Source organism: Podarcis vaucheri (assembly GCF_965113315.1).
Source record: "Podarcis vaucheri genome assembly, chromosome: 6".
Taxonomy (NCBI): domain Eukaryota; kingdom Metazoa; phylum Chordata; class Lepidosauria; order Squamata; family Lacertidae; genus Podarcis; species Podarcis vaucheri.
In genome coordinates, this window is record NC_138764.1 from 104,507,410 (window position 1) to 104,522,355 (window position 14,946).

The 14,946-nt window shown below is 48.6% G+C and overlaps 1 protein-coding gene across 3 annotated transcripts in view; it reads left to right on the forward strand.

The window, feature by feature from the left end:
* The window catches only part of TTLL9 (tubulin tyrosine ligase like 9), a 58,942-nt gene that overhangs the window by 30,389 nt on the left and 13,607 nt on the right, over positions 1-14,946 (forward strand). For 2 of the 3 annotated variants that reach the window (XM_082226247.1, XM_082226245.1), the window contains exons 6-10: positions 4,226-4,366; positions 6,544-6,634; positions 8,615-8,655; positions 9,098-9,185; positions 10,448-10,506. In XM_082226247.1, coding sequence (XP_082082373.1) covers positions 4,226-4,366; positions 6,544-6,634; positions 8,615-8,655; positions 9,098-9,185; positions 10,448-10,506 — 420 coding nt within the window. The remainder of the gene's footprint in view (positions 1-4,225; positions 4,367-6,543; positions 6,635-8,614; positions 8,656-9,097; positions 9,186-10,447; positions 10,507-14,946) is intronic. The other variant, XM_082226246.1, reaches the window with a different exon arrangement.

Consider the following 14,946-nt stretch of genomic DNA (forward strand, 5'->3'; position numbering starts at 1 on the left):
GTGATAGCCACTAGCTTAGATGGCTTTAAAATAGGAGTAGACAAATGGATGGGTGGTTCATAGCCATAATAATAATAATAATAATAATAATAATAATAATAATAATAATAATAATAATTTTATTTATGTCCCACCCTCCCCAGCCAAAGCCGGGCTCAGAGCGGCTAACAACAATAAAAGTAACACAGCATTCCAAAATCAATTCATTCTAAAATCAATTCAAAATCAAATTAATGGCAACCATTGGGCTAGAGTTCTGTGAGGATTACCAAAGGAGTGGGTTAGACTGCGCCTTGGCCAAAGGCCTGGTGGAACAGCTCTGTTTTGCAGGCCCTGCGGAAGGATGTCAAATCCCGCAGGGCCCTGGTCTCTTGTGACAGAGCGTTCCACCAGATTGGAGCCACAGCCAAAAAGGCCCTGGCTCTGGTCAAGGCTATCCTAACCTCCCTGTGGCCTGGGACCTCCAAGATGTTTTTATTTGAAGACTGTAAGGTCCTCCATGGGACATACCAGGAGAGGCGGTCCTGTAGGTACGAAGGTCCTAGGCCGTATAGGGCTTTAAAGGTCAATACCAGCACCTTAAACCTGATCCTGTACTCCACCGGGAGCCAGGGCAGCTGGTATAGCACCGGGTGAATGTGATCCCGTGGCAAGGATCCTGTAAGGAGTCTCGCTGCAGCATTCTACACCCGCTGGAGTTTCTGGGTCAGTCTCAAGGGCAGCCCCACATACAGCGGAACTTCAATGTACAGAATCAATTCCTACCTCCAAGGTGGTTTTCTCATCAGCATGGACTGCAAAGGTAACTTTAGCAGCCCTTGATTTACAACCAAAACATCTGTGGGGGTGGAAGCAGTCCCATTTAAAACTCCCCCCAATACTTGCAAGGGAAACTTTTTCCCTGTGCCGCTGGAGAGACAGGCTGCATAGCAACATGCAGAACCATAAAGATTTTACCAGCTCTCCTCTGGGATGGCCGGCATAACTCACCCGTGGCACCACCACTCATGAGTAATGCCACCATCCCAAATTTGTGCCCGTAAAACCTTTATATCATGGCACACCATCAAGCATTCCCTTTTATATTGCTAAATAAAATAGCATCGTCAGCTTGAGAAACACAGCAGGGAGGAGGCGGAGAGCTGTTCCGCTGAGCTGCAGCTGGAAAATTTGTGGGTGGCTGGTTTTAAGACAAACCGGGCGCCTCTTTGTAGCCTTCCTCCCAAACGACTTAAGGCTTTTCACAAATATCTTAATTGCTGGGTCCCAGAAGGTGCCTGTTATGTGATAAGGCAGTGTTTCCCAACCACTGTTCCGTGGCACACTAGTGTGCCGCAAGGTGTTGCCTGGTGTGCCGCGGGAAAAATTAAAAATTTCGAAAGATATTTTTTTTAAGTCAAATTTTCGATTGGGGCGCCGTCACTAGATGACCCCTGGGGTTCCCTCCCTCCCTCCCGCTCTGCGCCTCCCTCCTCCTCCTCCTCCGGGGAGGCCCTTCCTGGCTCTCGGCCAAGGCTTGGCGGCTGCCACTCACTCACTCGCTCGCCCACCCGTCCCTCCATCCCTGCACCCGGCCTCTCCTCCTCTGTCCCCGGCGCGGGGGCTGCCGGGATCCGTAGTCCCCTCGCCCTTGGGCTCCGCGCCCGCGCGGGGTGTGCAAACTACGTTTCCCAGCGTGGCCTGGCGGGCCGGGAGTTTTGTTTGAAGCGCTCTTCTCCCGGCCATGGAATGAGCGCAGCGGCGGCGGCCGGGCGGGCAGGGGCTCTTCCGCGCAGACCCCGCGCAGCCTGCCTGCGCCCCCGCGGAGATTGGGTGGCAGGATGGAGCCCGGGGATCCCCGCGGAGGCAGAGCGGCGGAGGCGGAGGCTGCCCCCCAGGTAGGGCTGCGTCGGGGGTGGTGGTTATTTTTGCAATGCTGCATCCGTGTCGGAGGGGACGCATCGGACCACGGGGAGACCCCTTGGCGGGCATGCAAGGCAATGCATGTGTGCAGGCGTTGCATGGAGTGCAGTGCAATGCAATGGCAACGCGGCGCCCTGCATGCATGCATGCAACTTCCACCGGCGCTCCGGACTTGGCAGGTGAGGGGGGTCCCCAGTGGGCGGCAGAGAGAGCCAGGGGGGAGCAGCGCTGCTCCCCGAGCCGAGCCCGGGGGGAAACTTCGGCGTCGTTGCGCCGGGTGTTGGAAGCGGAGGCTGGCGGGGGCCCCCTCACCTGCAAAACCTGGTCGCCTCTCATATATTTCTGCATTGCATTCATCGCCCGCTTTCTCCTCCAAGGAGCTCCCGGGGGCGCGCGTGGTTCTCCCCGTGTTATCCTCGCAACAACAGCCCTGCGAGGTGGGTCAGGCAAGTGGCCCAAGGGAGCACCCAGGGATTGTCCTGGCCAGGTGGGGTGATTTGAACCCTGCTCTCTGCCCGGTCTTCGTCCTCATTTAGCCCCCACATGTGCATGACTGTGCATGACTGAGGTTTCCCCCCCTCGTCTTGGCTATGGTGTGAGTCTGTGCTGTTAATTAATGGGGTTCTGCCTTCGGAGAAGATGAGCCAGCCCTCAAGGAGGTGATTATGTAATTTGCTAGCAATTCATGTCCCTCCCGGCGTGACGCTGCGCGCTGACGTCACGGGGCTGTAATGGTGGTGTGCCTCGAGATTTTTTTCATGAAACAAGTGTGCCTTTGCCCAAAAAAGGTTGGGAAACACTGTGATAAGGGACACAGGGGCCCCCTAAGCTGAAGTGTGATTCAGGTTCTACACTAAAACACAAACAAACGAAAAACCTCCTGTTCAAAGGTTTCAATTCTGTCATGTATATCCACACGCTTATTTTGCAGAAAATAACTTTATAGTGTTGAATGCGTCGTTTTCTTCCACAGGCAATGTTTGCAGTTTTTCATGGGCAGTGTTAGCAAAGGGACCGTAGTAATATTTATCACATCCGCATTCCATCTCTTCTCCAGGGAGCTCAAGGCAAAGTGCACGAGGTTATGCCATTTTTTTCTTAACAAGAAACCTGTAAACGTTGAGGGATGATGACTGGCCAGGGGTCACCTAGCAAGTGGCTTTGGATTCTGAACTCTGAACAGCCAAGTTAGCCAAATAATTGTAGGATAAAAGGTAAAGGGACCCCTGACCATTAGGTCCAGTCATGACCGACTCTGGAGTACTGTGTCCAGTTCTGGGCACCACAATTCAAGAAGGACACTGACAAACTGGAACGTGTCCAGAAGAGGGCAACCAAAATGGTCAAAGGCCTGGAAACGATGCCTTATGAGGAACGGCTAAGGGAGCTGGGCATGTTTAGCCTGGAGAAGAGGAGGTTAAGGGGTGATATGATAGCCATGTTCAAATATATAAAAGGATGTCACATAGAGGAGGGAGAAAGGTTGTTTTCTACTGCTCCAGAGAAGCGGACACGGAGCAATGGATCCAAACTACAAGAAAGAAGATTCCACCTAAACATTAGGAAGAACTTCCTGACAGTAAGAGCTGTTCGACAGTGGAATTTGCTGCCAAGGAGTGTGGTGGAGTCTCCTACTTTGGAGGTCTTTAAGCAGAGGCTTGACAACCATATGTCAGGAGTGCTCTGATGGTGTTTCCTGCTTGGCAGGGGGTTGGACTCGATGGCCCTTGGGGTCTCTTCCAACTCTATGATTCTATGATTCTATGATTCTATGGGGTTGCGGTGCTCATCTCGCTTTACTGGTGTACAACTTCCGGGTCATGTGGCCAGCATGACGAAGCCGCTTCTGGCGAACCAGAGCAGTGCACGGAAACGCCGTTTACCTTCCCCTCAGAGCGGTACCTATTTATCTACATGCACTTTGACGTGCTTTCGAACTTCTAGGTTGGCAGGAGCAGGGACCGAGCAACGGTAGCTCACCCCGTCGCGGGGATTCGAACCGCTGACCTTCTGATCGGCAAGCCCTAGGCTCAGTGGTTTAACCCACAGCACCACCCGCATCCCCCAGTTGTAGGATAAAAAGATGCAAAATGGTCAGCTTCCGATATTGGCTTAACTGGGGCAGGTTTTCAGAATCTGTTTCCTCTTGGTGCATCATGTGAATTGCTTTGGAGCAGAATTTATTGAGAAAGTTGTCATTTTATTTCTCTGCGAAGGACAGAGTGCAAAACAGTCACTTCGCAGCTTCCTTTTTTTGCAGGCCGAGAGAGAGGAAAACGGCAGGCGGACGAAGGGCTGGTAACGTTTTCCCTCTCTTTTGCAGGTTGCCCGGTCTCAAGGGAGAGGCATTTTTCTCTTCCGGAAGCTCAAGGATGTAATTGATTGGAGGAAGGTGAGATGCCTCCTTCTTCTCACCTCTCAGGAAGGGATTAGTTGGGAACAGCCTACCATACAGTTTTGCCCGGTGAGCAGCACCTTTGCATCAGCTGCTTAGGGATTGGGGCCCATATATTTCTTCCTGCCCTCTACTGTTTAGGGTGCCTTATGTATGGAGATCATGGGTGACCCTGGAGGCTTCTGGTCTCTCTGAGCCCTGGGAGATTTTCAGATGTAACTTGGCTCACACCAGAAAAGCACAAGAGTTCTAGTACGATGAGTGGGCTGACTATACTATTCACTCTGGACAGCACACCCAGAATCTTACTTTGGTTTAAAACCAACCAGACAAGCAGAATCTTCTAATTGCCATGATGTGCAGCTGCACACTTTGGCCTTTTTTGTTGGTTTTTGTAATATGGTTAAAATATAAAAGGAGGACTCCCTGAATGCCTAGATCCAGGTTTGGGGCAAATATTCCTTGGTGAGTGAGCTGCAGTGGAGATTTAAAATCACAAGCCATGCAGCAAAGTGAAGTGTGGAAACATAGGCTGTTAGACCTTTAAAACATTCCCTTGTAAGCTACTTCCAAGTTTCCCACTTCCTTCAGCATTGAAAGAGACCATGTTTGGTAAGTTAAAAATGGTTGACTTACAAACTCTTTAAAGGTCAGGTTCATGTGCTTTTCCATACAGCAGCAAGAAAAGACAGGCAGTACAACTTGGTTTCAAAAAGTGGTAAATGTTTCTAAATCATTTTTATAGAAACACAAAGATGGCTTACTAAAGCCACACAGTCTGAACTTGGAGCATCCAGATAAGACATTCTTATTGGTCAGGTTCATATGGTGGAAAATAAGAAGAAAAATCTTTGTTTCCTGAGAATGCCTCTAGGCATGCCCAGATGTAGTCTGGGGAAACAGATGGCAGCTGAAGGTCAGGGCTTGGCGTAGCAGCACAAACTGCCTGCCTGGTAAATAACATTTATTCAAAATTAGGGAGGGTTAAGGGGGCTTGCTGGTGCTGAGGGAAGTGTATTGGGGTGCCCTGGTGTGTTAGAGTAGAGCGCCCAGATTTAGGTGTATGGGGTCTCCCTCTTCCTCTTATTCAGGCCATAAAGGTAAAGGTAAAGGGACCCCTGACCATTAGGTCCAGTCGTGACCGACTCTGGGGTTGCGGCACTCATCTCACTTTACTGGCTGAGGGAGCCGGTGTACAGCTTCCGGGTCATGTGGCCAACAGGACTAAGCCGATTCTAGCGAAACCAGAGCAGCGCATGGAAACGCCGTTTGCCTTTCTGCTGGAGCGGTACCTATTTATCTACTTGCACTTTGACGTGCTTTCGAACTGCTAGGTTGGCAGGAGCAGGGACCGAGCAACCGGAGCTCACCCCATCGCGTTGATTCGAACCGCCCACCTTCTAATCGGCAAGTCCTAGGCTCTGTGGTTTAACCCACAGCACCACCCGCGTCTCGAATTCAGGCCATAGCTATCTCCGTATTTGGCTTTTGAAACGAATTTTCCTCCAGGTCTAGAAACCTAACAACGTTAGGTGGGATATACCTCCTGCTATATCAGATTTACCAAATGTGATGTTCCCCAGATGTTTTGGCCAACAACCCCCATCACCCCTGACCATCGGCCTTGCTGGCTAGAGTTGTATTCCAAAGCATATTGTGGGCAGCCTGCTACTGCCATTGTTCTTCTTATGTTGCATCTGTTAGTCGCTTTATACAAAAATGAAATGTCATGGGGGGAAAATGCAAACAGAAACAAATGGACTTTGGTGATTCAGCTTCTGGCTCCTCTTTATAGACCACTGAGGCCTGGATGTCTGGGTCAACGTGTGAGAGGCAATTTGGTCTAAAGGCCATTCTGGCCCTTCCTGTGTCTCTGTATTTCTCTGCTTTGTACAATAGCAGGCAAGCAGCCCTGAGCGAAGGCAAAAACACTTCCCATATTTAAGGCTGAATCTGACCTCAGGGGAAACGTCCTTCCCAGGCCCCCAGTGTAGCAGCGCACGGAAATGCCGTTTCCCTTCCCGCCGGAGTGGTACCTATTTATCTACTTGCACTTTGACGTGCTTTCGAACTGCTAGGTTGGCAGAAGCAGGGACTGAGCAACGGGAGCTCACCCCGTCGCAGGGATTCGAACTGCCGACCTTCTGATAGGCAAGTCCTAGGCTCTGTGGTTTAACCCGCAGGAGAATGTTAAACAGTGCTTCCATTCTTCCTGACCTAAGCAAGTCACCCGATCTCCTTCACAGGACGGTGTCCGCGTGGATGACCAGAAAGATGAAATTCCGGTAGAGAATTACGTAGCGCAGCGCTACATCGAGAACCCGTATTTAGTCGGTGGTGAGTTGCCTGCTTATCAGCCCAGAATATGTGTGCACACACAGACACACAATCCTGCGCCTCCGTCCCAAATTTGGAGTGAATTTCCCTTACCACCACTGTCTCATTAATAAGGTGGGTCACATGCACACACAGCCCCCTTTCTGGGATAGGCTGCCCAATGGAGATTGTATTTCCTACATCAGACTTAAGATGACCATTTGTACTAGTCTAAATGTACATGTCCGTGTGGCATGAATGGTTAGTGCCCACTCTTGCCCTCTGCATGTAGATCAGCAGATAACTTGTCTCTTTGGGAAGTCAGAGAGAAGCTCTAATTCCCACTAGTTCCAGCTGCCTGCAATTGATACTGTATGCTCCGTCGGAGGTGAATGATGTTTGCGGCTCGCTCAGTAAACTATCCGGTGATTTGTTCTGTAGCGGATAAGGCACTTCTATTGTTTCTGATTGACTTTGACTTTTCTACAAGTATCTGTTTCTGTGGTTTTTGTTGCTTAACCCTGACAGCTATTGGTAGCAATTACACAGCCTTGAGCGGTAAAACCTTCAGTTCCTCTGTTTACCTTTCAGCCGCTTCGCTGATGAGGCTGAAACATCCCAGCAGGGCTTTGGGTTTCCATGTTTCAATTCTTTCATCTATCATCATCATGGTCCTTTACAACCCTAAAATTCTATGTATGATTCTATGCTATAAAGATTCACACAGGTCCTGCTTTAAAAACGTTTGCTATGAGAAAATTCACTTATCCAAACACAACGAGTTAGTACCCAAACCTTGCTATACACACTGTGGATTCAGATATTCAAACACAGAGCATTTTTACTATTGCCTTTTGCTGGTTGACTGAAGAACAGGGGGGGAAGAGAGTGGCAAGAGCAATTTTTTCCTGGGTTTTCCTCTCTCTTTTTGCCCTTTGGAGGTCAACATTCTGTGCTTGGGAACGCATTAGAAATCTCCCCATAGGAATCAGTGAAAATCCTCAACTTGTTATGTGAACACTCACCTAACGGATGATATCCAGGGAACACATTCTGTTCTGTAAGTGGGACCTGCGTGTACATAATAGTCCTTACATAAGCAAAAAAGACAGTTTGCTGCCCCAAGGTGCTTACAGTCTAAGAGTACCTCCAGACTGGGAGTACGGGTGTATTCTGCAACATGTCAACAATAAGAGTGTACTGGTGGTGGATTTGTACCAGACCACCCACACAACCCTCTCAGTTGTCCTGCAATGCTTCCCCAGTGCTGCTGCATTAGTGCTGCCTGAAGGGGCACTATTGTGATAGTAAAGGTAAAGGGACCCCTGACCATTAGGTCCAGTCATGACCGGCTCTGGGGTTGCGGCGCTCATCTCGCTTTACTGGCCGAGAGAGCTGACATTTGTCCGCAGACTGTTTTTCCAGGTCATGTGGCCAGCATGACTAAGCCGCTTCTGGCGAACCAGAGCAGCGCATGGAAATGCCGTTTACCTTCCCGCCGGAGCGGTACCTATTTATCTACTTGCACTTTGACATGCCTTTGAACTGCTAGCTTGGCAGGAGCAGGGACAGGACAACAGGAGCACACCCCATTGTGGGGATTTGAACCGCCGACCTTCTGATCAGCAAGTCCTAGGCTCTGTGGTTTAACCCACAGCGCCACCCGCGTCCCAGCACAACAAAAGTGGACACCCCCCCCCCCGGAATATTTGTGGTATAAAAGTTACAAGACTTCAGGAGGAAGTTACGGGGCAAGCGCTGATTGGAAGTGAAGCGCTTTGTTTGCCCCCAAAACCTTTGCAGATACAAACAGTATCGAACATGGGATTGTGTATAACTGCCCTGATACCGCCAGGAGCACAAATCACCATGAGAGCCCAAACGAAAGGAAACACAGAGGAAACTAGCGCAAATGTAATGCCATCCTTCAGTCCTGAGAATGAGGAATAAATAGCACAGGTGGAGCAGTAATTCATAAAGCTATTTCTCTTGGGTTCACAGGGCGGAAGTTTGACTTGAGAGTGTACGTCCTAGTCATGTCGGTGAGTGAACAGGCCGTCACCCCTGCAGTGCCTAGCCCGTCCCCTAAATTGATGTGATAGCCAGCTGGGAGGGACTTCTACCTGAAGGAGTGTCTCCACCCCCATCGTTCAGCCCGGACACTCAGGTCCAGCACCGAGGGCCTTCTGGCGGTTCCCTCCCTGCGAGAAGCCAAGTTACAGGGAACCAGGCAAAGGGCATTCTTGGTGGTGGCACCCACCCTGTGGAACGCCCTCCCACCAGATGTCAAAGAGAGAAACAACTACCTGATATTTAGAAAACATCTGAAGGCAGCCCTGTTTAGGGAAGTTTTTTATGGCTGACATTTTGATGTGCTTTTGGTCTTTGTTGGAAGCCGCCCAGAGTGGCTGGGGAACAAAGAATAAATTATTATTGTTTTTGTTGCTGCTGCTGCTGCTCACCACCACTTTCTCTTCCTCCCAGTATATCCCACTCAAAGCCTGGCTTTACCGGGATGGCTTTGCTCGCTTCTCCAACACCCGCTTCACCCTGAACACCATCGATGACCACTGTATCCTGACCTGTCTGCACATTGCATGAGCTGCTTCAGGATGGAACAACTTTTTGTCAGCTGTTGGGTGGGGTGGGGGAGGGACATTTGCAACAAGATGCCCGTGTCCTTGGTGCAGGAAGATTGCAGAGCAGGTCTGGCAGCCAAGGTGAGCAGCCTTGCCTGAAGTCCCTGGCAGATCAAGGCAGCTGCAATCACTGAAACAGTCTTCCAGCTCATTTTGGGACCACTGAGGACCAAACTGCATGTGATGCTAAATGCATCACTGCATAGGAAGCTACTCCATATCTGTTTCTATATGTTCTATTTATTGTGTTTATACCCTGCCCTTTTATGTGGGAGGAAAATATTAATCCCTGTGACCCACGTGTGTGGGGTGAATTGGCTGGGTGCCTGGATTCAAAATGCAGGGCTAAACTCACACTCCAGCAGGAAAGAGACCTCACTAGCAGAGTTTAAACACACAGAAGTCAAGCAGCAATATAGCGTTAGGAAGGCAGGTTGTTAGAACTTTTTAATCTGCATGCGAACAGTGCCCTTCTCTTTCTACCGCTTTTGCAATGAACAGACCACACACAGTTAAGTAAGTTTAAAATAATTTACTTACAAAACATTCCATAGGTCAGATTCATGCATTTATCCAAGCAGCAGCAAAGAGAACGCAGGCAGAATAATCTTGGGTAGAAAACAGAAAGATAGTGTCAAACACATGCTCTAAGCTTGGCGCTTGCTTAGGCATGTCTTCCTTGGTCAGTTACATGATGCAGAGAGAGTGAGGGAACAGGAAGAGAAGGCTTCACTTCCTCCCTCATTGGAGATGAGTGGGCGTGACCTACGTAACTGAGTCTAGGAATTTAACTCTGTGATCTTAACCCATTCAGTCACTAAGACTGAATCTACACACAAGAAAAACCCGCTATAAATAAGTCATAAATTGTTATAACGAAAGAAAAAAACTGTATGTAAAATCACATGGGCAAAGTTTTGTGCTCTATATCGCCCTCTGGTGCCGCATGTTTATAACGAAGTTATAGCATTGCAACATGGCTGATGTAGCCGAGTCCTAACCTCTCCTCCACGGAGCGCAAGGTGGCACGCAAGGTGCTCCCCTTCCCCATTTAATCCCCATGGCAACCCCATGGGCAGGAGGATAGATGAACTGAGTAGCCAGGGCAAAGGGAAGCCGTTTTGGATGCCAGGTTCATATTTTGGATTCCGGGAGCATCTCTTTCATATCATCCTTACCTCCCGCCTCCTGCCAGATGTTCACCTGACAAACGTAGCCGTGCAGAAGACAGCCCCTGACTACGACCCCGAAAAGGTGAGCAATGAGGGCCCAGCAACCCAGGTACCCAAACCCTTCTGTTTAAGGGGCCGGGGTGGTTTGGCTGGGGGCTGGGCGAGGCCACACTTAAAATCCTCACCTGTAGCAGGAAGACCAATGGGTTAAGAGTCAAGATAGATGCAACATTTTAACTGTAGCCCCTTTGGGCTCTGCATTTTGGGGGTGCCACTTCACCCTTTTTACAACTTGCCCTGCACATAGGTAAAGGTAAAGGGGCTCCTGACCATTAGGTCCAGTCGTGGACGACTCTGGGGTTGCGGTGCTCATCTCGCTTTATTGGCCGAGGGAGCCGGCGTACAGCTTCTGGGTCATGTGGCCAGCATGACTAAGCCACTTCTGGCAAACCAGAGCAGCGCATGGAAACGCTGTTTACTTTCCCGCAGGAGCGGTACCTATTTATCTACTTGCACTTTGACGTGCTTTTGAACTGCTAGGTGGGCAGGAGCAGGGACCGAGCAACGGAAGCTCACCCCGTCGTGGGGATTCGAACCGCCGACCTTCTGATCAGCAAGTCCCAGGCTCTGTGGTTTAACCCACAGCACCACCCATGTCCCTGCACATACAGTAAGCCAAATGCAAGGTTTGGCCTCAATTCTTTCCCCTCCTTTCGCTGTCAGGTGGGCTGTTCAAAAGTGGCACATGCACATTTAAAGTGATGTGTATGTCTGCCAGCTCTGCTTCAGGGATTTAAAAACAATTGCAAAACTCCTCTGGAAACCAGGCAAGGAAAGAAAGTGTGTTGGTAACATGAACTTTGCCCAACTAAAACTGAATCAGTCCAAGTTACTTCAAACTGAATTGAGGGTGGGGTTCACTCCAGGGGAGGTACATAGGGCACTTTGAAACCACCTCTGTCTTCACCCCTGGGCTCTCACTTATGGCTGGGGGAACTGGAAACCTCAAGGGCTGCCTCTTTTCATATGAACTTACCCAGAACCTGAGATCATCTTCTGAGACCCTCCTTTCATGTGCCTCCTCCTCAAGAGGTCTGGAGGGTGGCAACACGAGGACAGGGCCTCCTCTGCAGTGGCTCCCCATCTGTCGAATGCTCTCCCCAGGTGTATAATGAAGGCACCGGGCACCAATACATCGATCTATTGCCCAAAACCAGTTTGAAGTCCATTTCATGAAATCAGTTTCATACTTTTTGACCTGGCAATATATTTTGAATCCGTGCAAAAATCACTGTGGGGGGGAAAAACACGTGAAGCCAGCCAGTGCCTCTACACAGCTCCCTCCCTATTTCAGACATCATGATATCGCAATGTTTAGCTGCTGATAGATATATTGCGATGTTGAAAACCAGAGGTTTCCCAGCCCTACGCAAGGGCTAGTTGAAGAGGCCTGGGGAGCCACACTCTGCTTCTGGCCTGAGGTTCCCCACTCTGAGTGCAATACTTTAGGTGCAGGGAGTGCCTCAGTACTGTGCTGTTCCTGTAAGGTACTTGACATGTGGGATGTAAACACAGGAGCAGTCAATGACAACATTCCTAGAGTGTACATGTTAGAACATGGGGAGGGATGTCTGTCCAGCAAGCAGGTAAACTTCCTGGGGACGGACTTCCTCCGCGTGTGACCAGAGGTGGGTGTGGCCTCACCTGTGCAGGTAATGACAAAAGCACAGGGCAGGCAGCCATCTCTCTCTCTCTGCCATTTTCCTTCGACGAGGAAGCATCTAAAGATGCTCTCTTGGGACTTCCGGAGGCGGCGCGAAGCAAGTAATGGCGGTCCTCTTTGCGCTGCGAAGAGGGGCTCCGCAGGAAAGGGTCGTTCGCTGCGGCAAAGCGACGACCCACTAAGAAAAACCACGAGCAGAGTGAGCTCGTGGCCGTGGGATCCGGCGGGCACCAAGAGCGACCCCCGAAACGAAGAAGGGACCCCGTAAGGGGTTCCGGAAGCGCGGAGGGGAAGCGGTGCTGTGGATTCATCGCTCTTTCTGCGGGAGTGAAGCCGCGCGGCTGTTACTGATGAGCGCCGACCTTTCTTCCTTCTACATTGGATTACAAATCAACTACTCGTGAGTAAGACTTACTCGAAATTGGATTACAAATTTATGAATTCGGCTGAAAGCGGGAGACGAGAAAAAGGAAGTCCGTCTCCCGACGATGCTTAGTGATCAAAGGCAAAGATCTGACAAGCTGGAAGCAGCACAGAGAGGTTTTAAAGTGAGAGACATCATACGTCCAGAGAAGTCGGAAACTGAAGGAGGCAAGTTACTCTTATTTTCTTGTTTTTTCTGTACCTTATTTGGGGACTTTCTCCTCTGCTAGACCTTTAAAAACTTTAAAGACTTTAAAACCCCCAGTCCCCGGACTTGCAGCGGGACAAAAGGCTACTTTGCGGATACATTTACAACCTGAAATGGATATTTAGAGGCATTACTGTTGGATACAATTAAACAACTGTATTTTGCACCTTTTAAGAAACTTGTGGCAACATAGTGAGAGCTCTGCTAGAGGGAAAAGGTCTTTTCCAAGGATTATTGTTAATTTACTTAACTGAAGGAACTTTAATGGCGACTGAAACTTTGTTTCTTCTTTCCTGAACTGTAACATCACTCCCTCTAGTGGAGTTTGGGATTTACAACTTTCTGGGAACCAACTTTGCTTTGTCTCTCTGCGGTTTGGTTGTTTACTCCAAGGCCTGCCTTTCTCATGAAATCTTTGACAGTTTGACCTTGAATCCTAAGACAGGTGTGGAATGAGTGACAGAGTGAAAACAAGAGCTGCGTCGAAGGCAGGGAAAGGCAAACTGACACAAACAACCCTGTTTTCTCAGGGACGTAGATCTTCGGTCCCTGCTGTTTTACAGACTGCACCCTCGCCAACAACTCCAGCTGAAGAAGCTGAACAATTAACAGGCGAGGATATGGCATCAGGAGGATCTAACACTTTGTTAGAGGAAATGCTACAACAATTCGCAATTTTGAATAAAAAAGTGGATGATCAAACTGCAAAAATTGACTTAGCCACATCCTCAATTACCAAACTTTCTGAACAGGTGGCTAAACACTCACAAGATATTGGTAATCTAAACGACGTAACATCTGAAAATCGAAAATTGGCGGAGGCTGCGATTGGGAAAGCAGAGGCTGCAGCCAAAGGAGTGGAGGAACTGAAAGGAGAGGTAAGGCCGCTCCACAAACATATTACGGACCAGCAGGCCTACCTGTCTTTGGTGGAATTGCGAAACAGGGAAAATAATTTGAGATTACGCTCTATCCCAGAGATTGAGAAAGAGGATTTGACTGGTTTCTTAACGGCAGAATTTTCCAAATTCTGGGGTATAAATCAAGATACAGACTTCAAAATAACGACTGCATTTAGATTGGGAAGAGTTGCCGGGAAGGACAGGCCTAGAGACTGTTTGATTATTTTAAGGACTAAACAGGAGAGAGACAAGCTACTTGATTTACACTTCAACAAAGCACTCGTGATCCAGGACAGAAGAGCACAAATTTACAAGGATATTCCTAAACAATTACTGGATCTAAGAGCTAACTATACGGATTTAGCTGGACTTTTGAGAGGTAACGGAATACCTTACAGGTGGGAGTTTCCACAAGGTCTTTCGTTTAAATACAAAGGAAAGAAGATAAAAATCAAAACGAAAGAGGATAGCCAGAAGTTTCTACACGACCACGGAGAAGACTTACAGAAAGGAGCGGCAGCTATTTGGCCACCACCAGAGTTAGGAAAAGAGTTACCACCTTCGGATTCGGACAAAAAAGAAGATACCCAACAAGAGTAACAACAGATTGACACAAGATGTCTCTGCAGCTGTATAGTTGGAACATTAATGGCGCGAATTCCCCTGAAAAACGCAAAAGGATCTTCCATATTTTAAAGAAAGAAAATTTGGATATAATTTGTTTGCAAGAAACACATGTGACCAGGCTACACAGGAAGGTGTTAACAAATAAAAGATTAGGCCAAGAATTTATCTCATCAGACAGAGTAAAGAAGAGAGGCGTGGTGATTTACGCCAAAGAGAATCTTTCACCAAAATTTTTGTTTAAAGATGAACAAGGAAGAATCCTGGCTATTGAAATTTCGACCCAAGGAGAAAAAGTTTTGATATTGGGAATTTATGCACCAAATGAGGGGAAATCAGAATTTTATAAGAAGCTGCATGAGACATTATTGGACTATCTGGACTATTCTAACATCATTATGATGGGAGATATGAATGGGGTTGTCTCTACTTTGATGGATAAGTCACAGAATCAGAACTTGACTAAAGACGGAAGACTACCAAAAACTTTCTTTGAACTAACTGACAATATGGATTTAATCGATCTATGGAGGACGAGAAACCCCCTAGGTAAAGAAGGAACTTTCTTTTCTGAAGCCCACCTGTCATGGACAAGAATCGACCAAATTTGGACAACTAGAGGGCTGGCACCTAAGACTACAA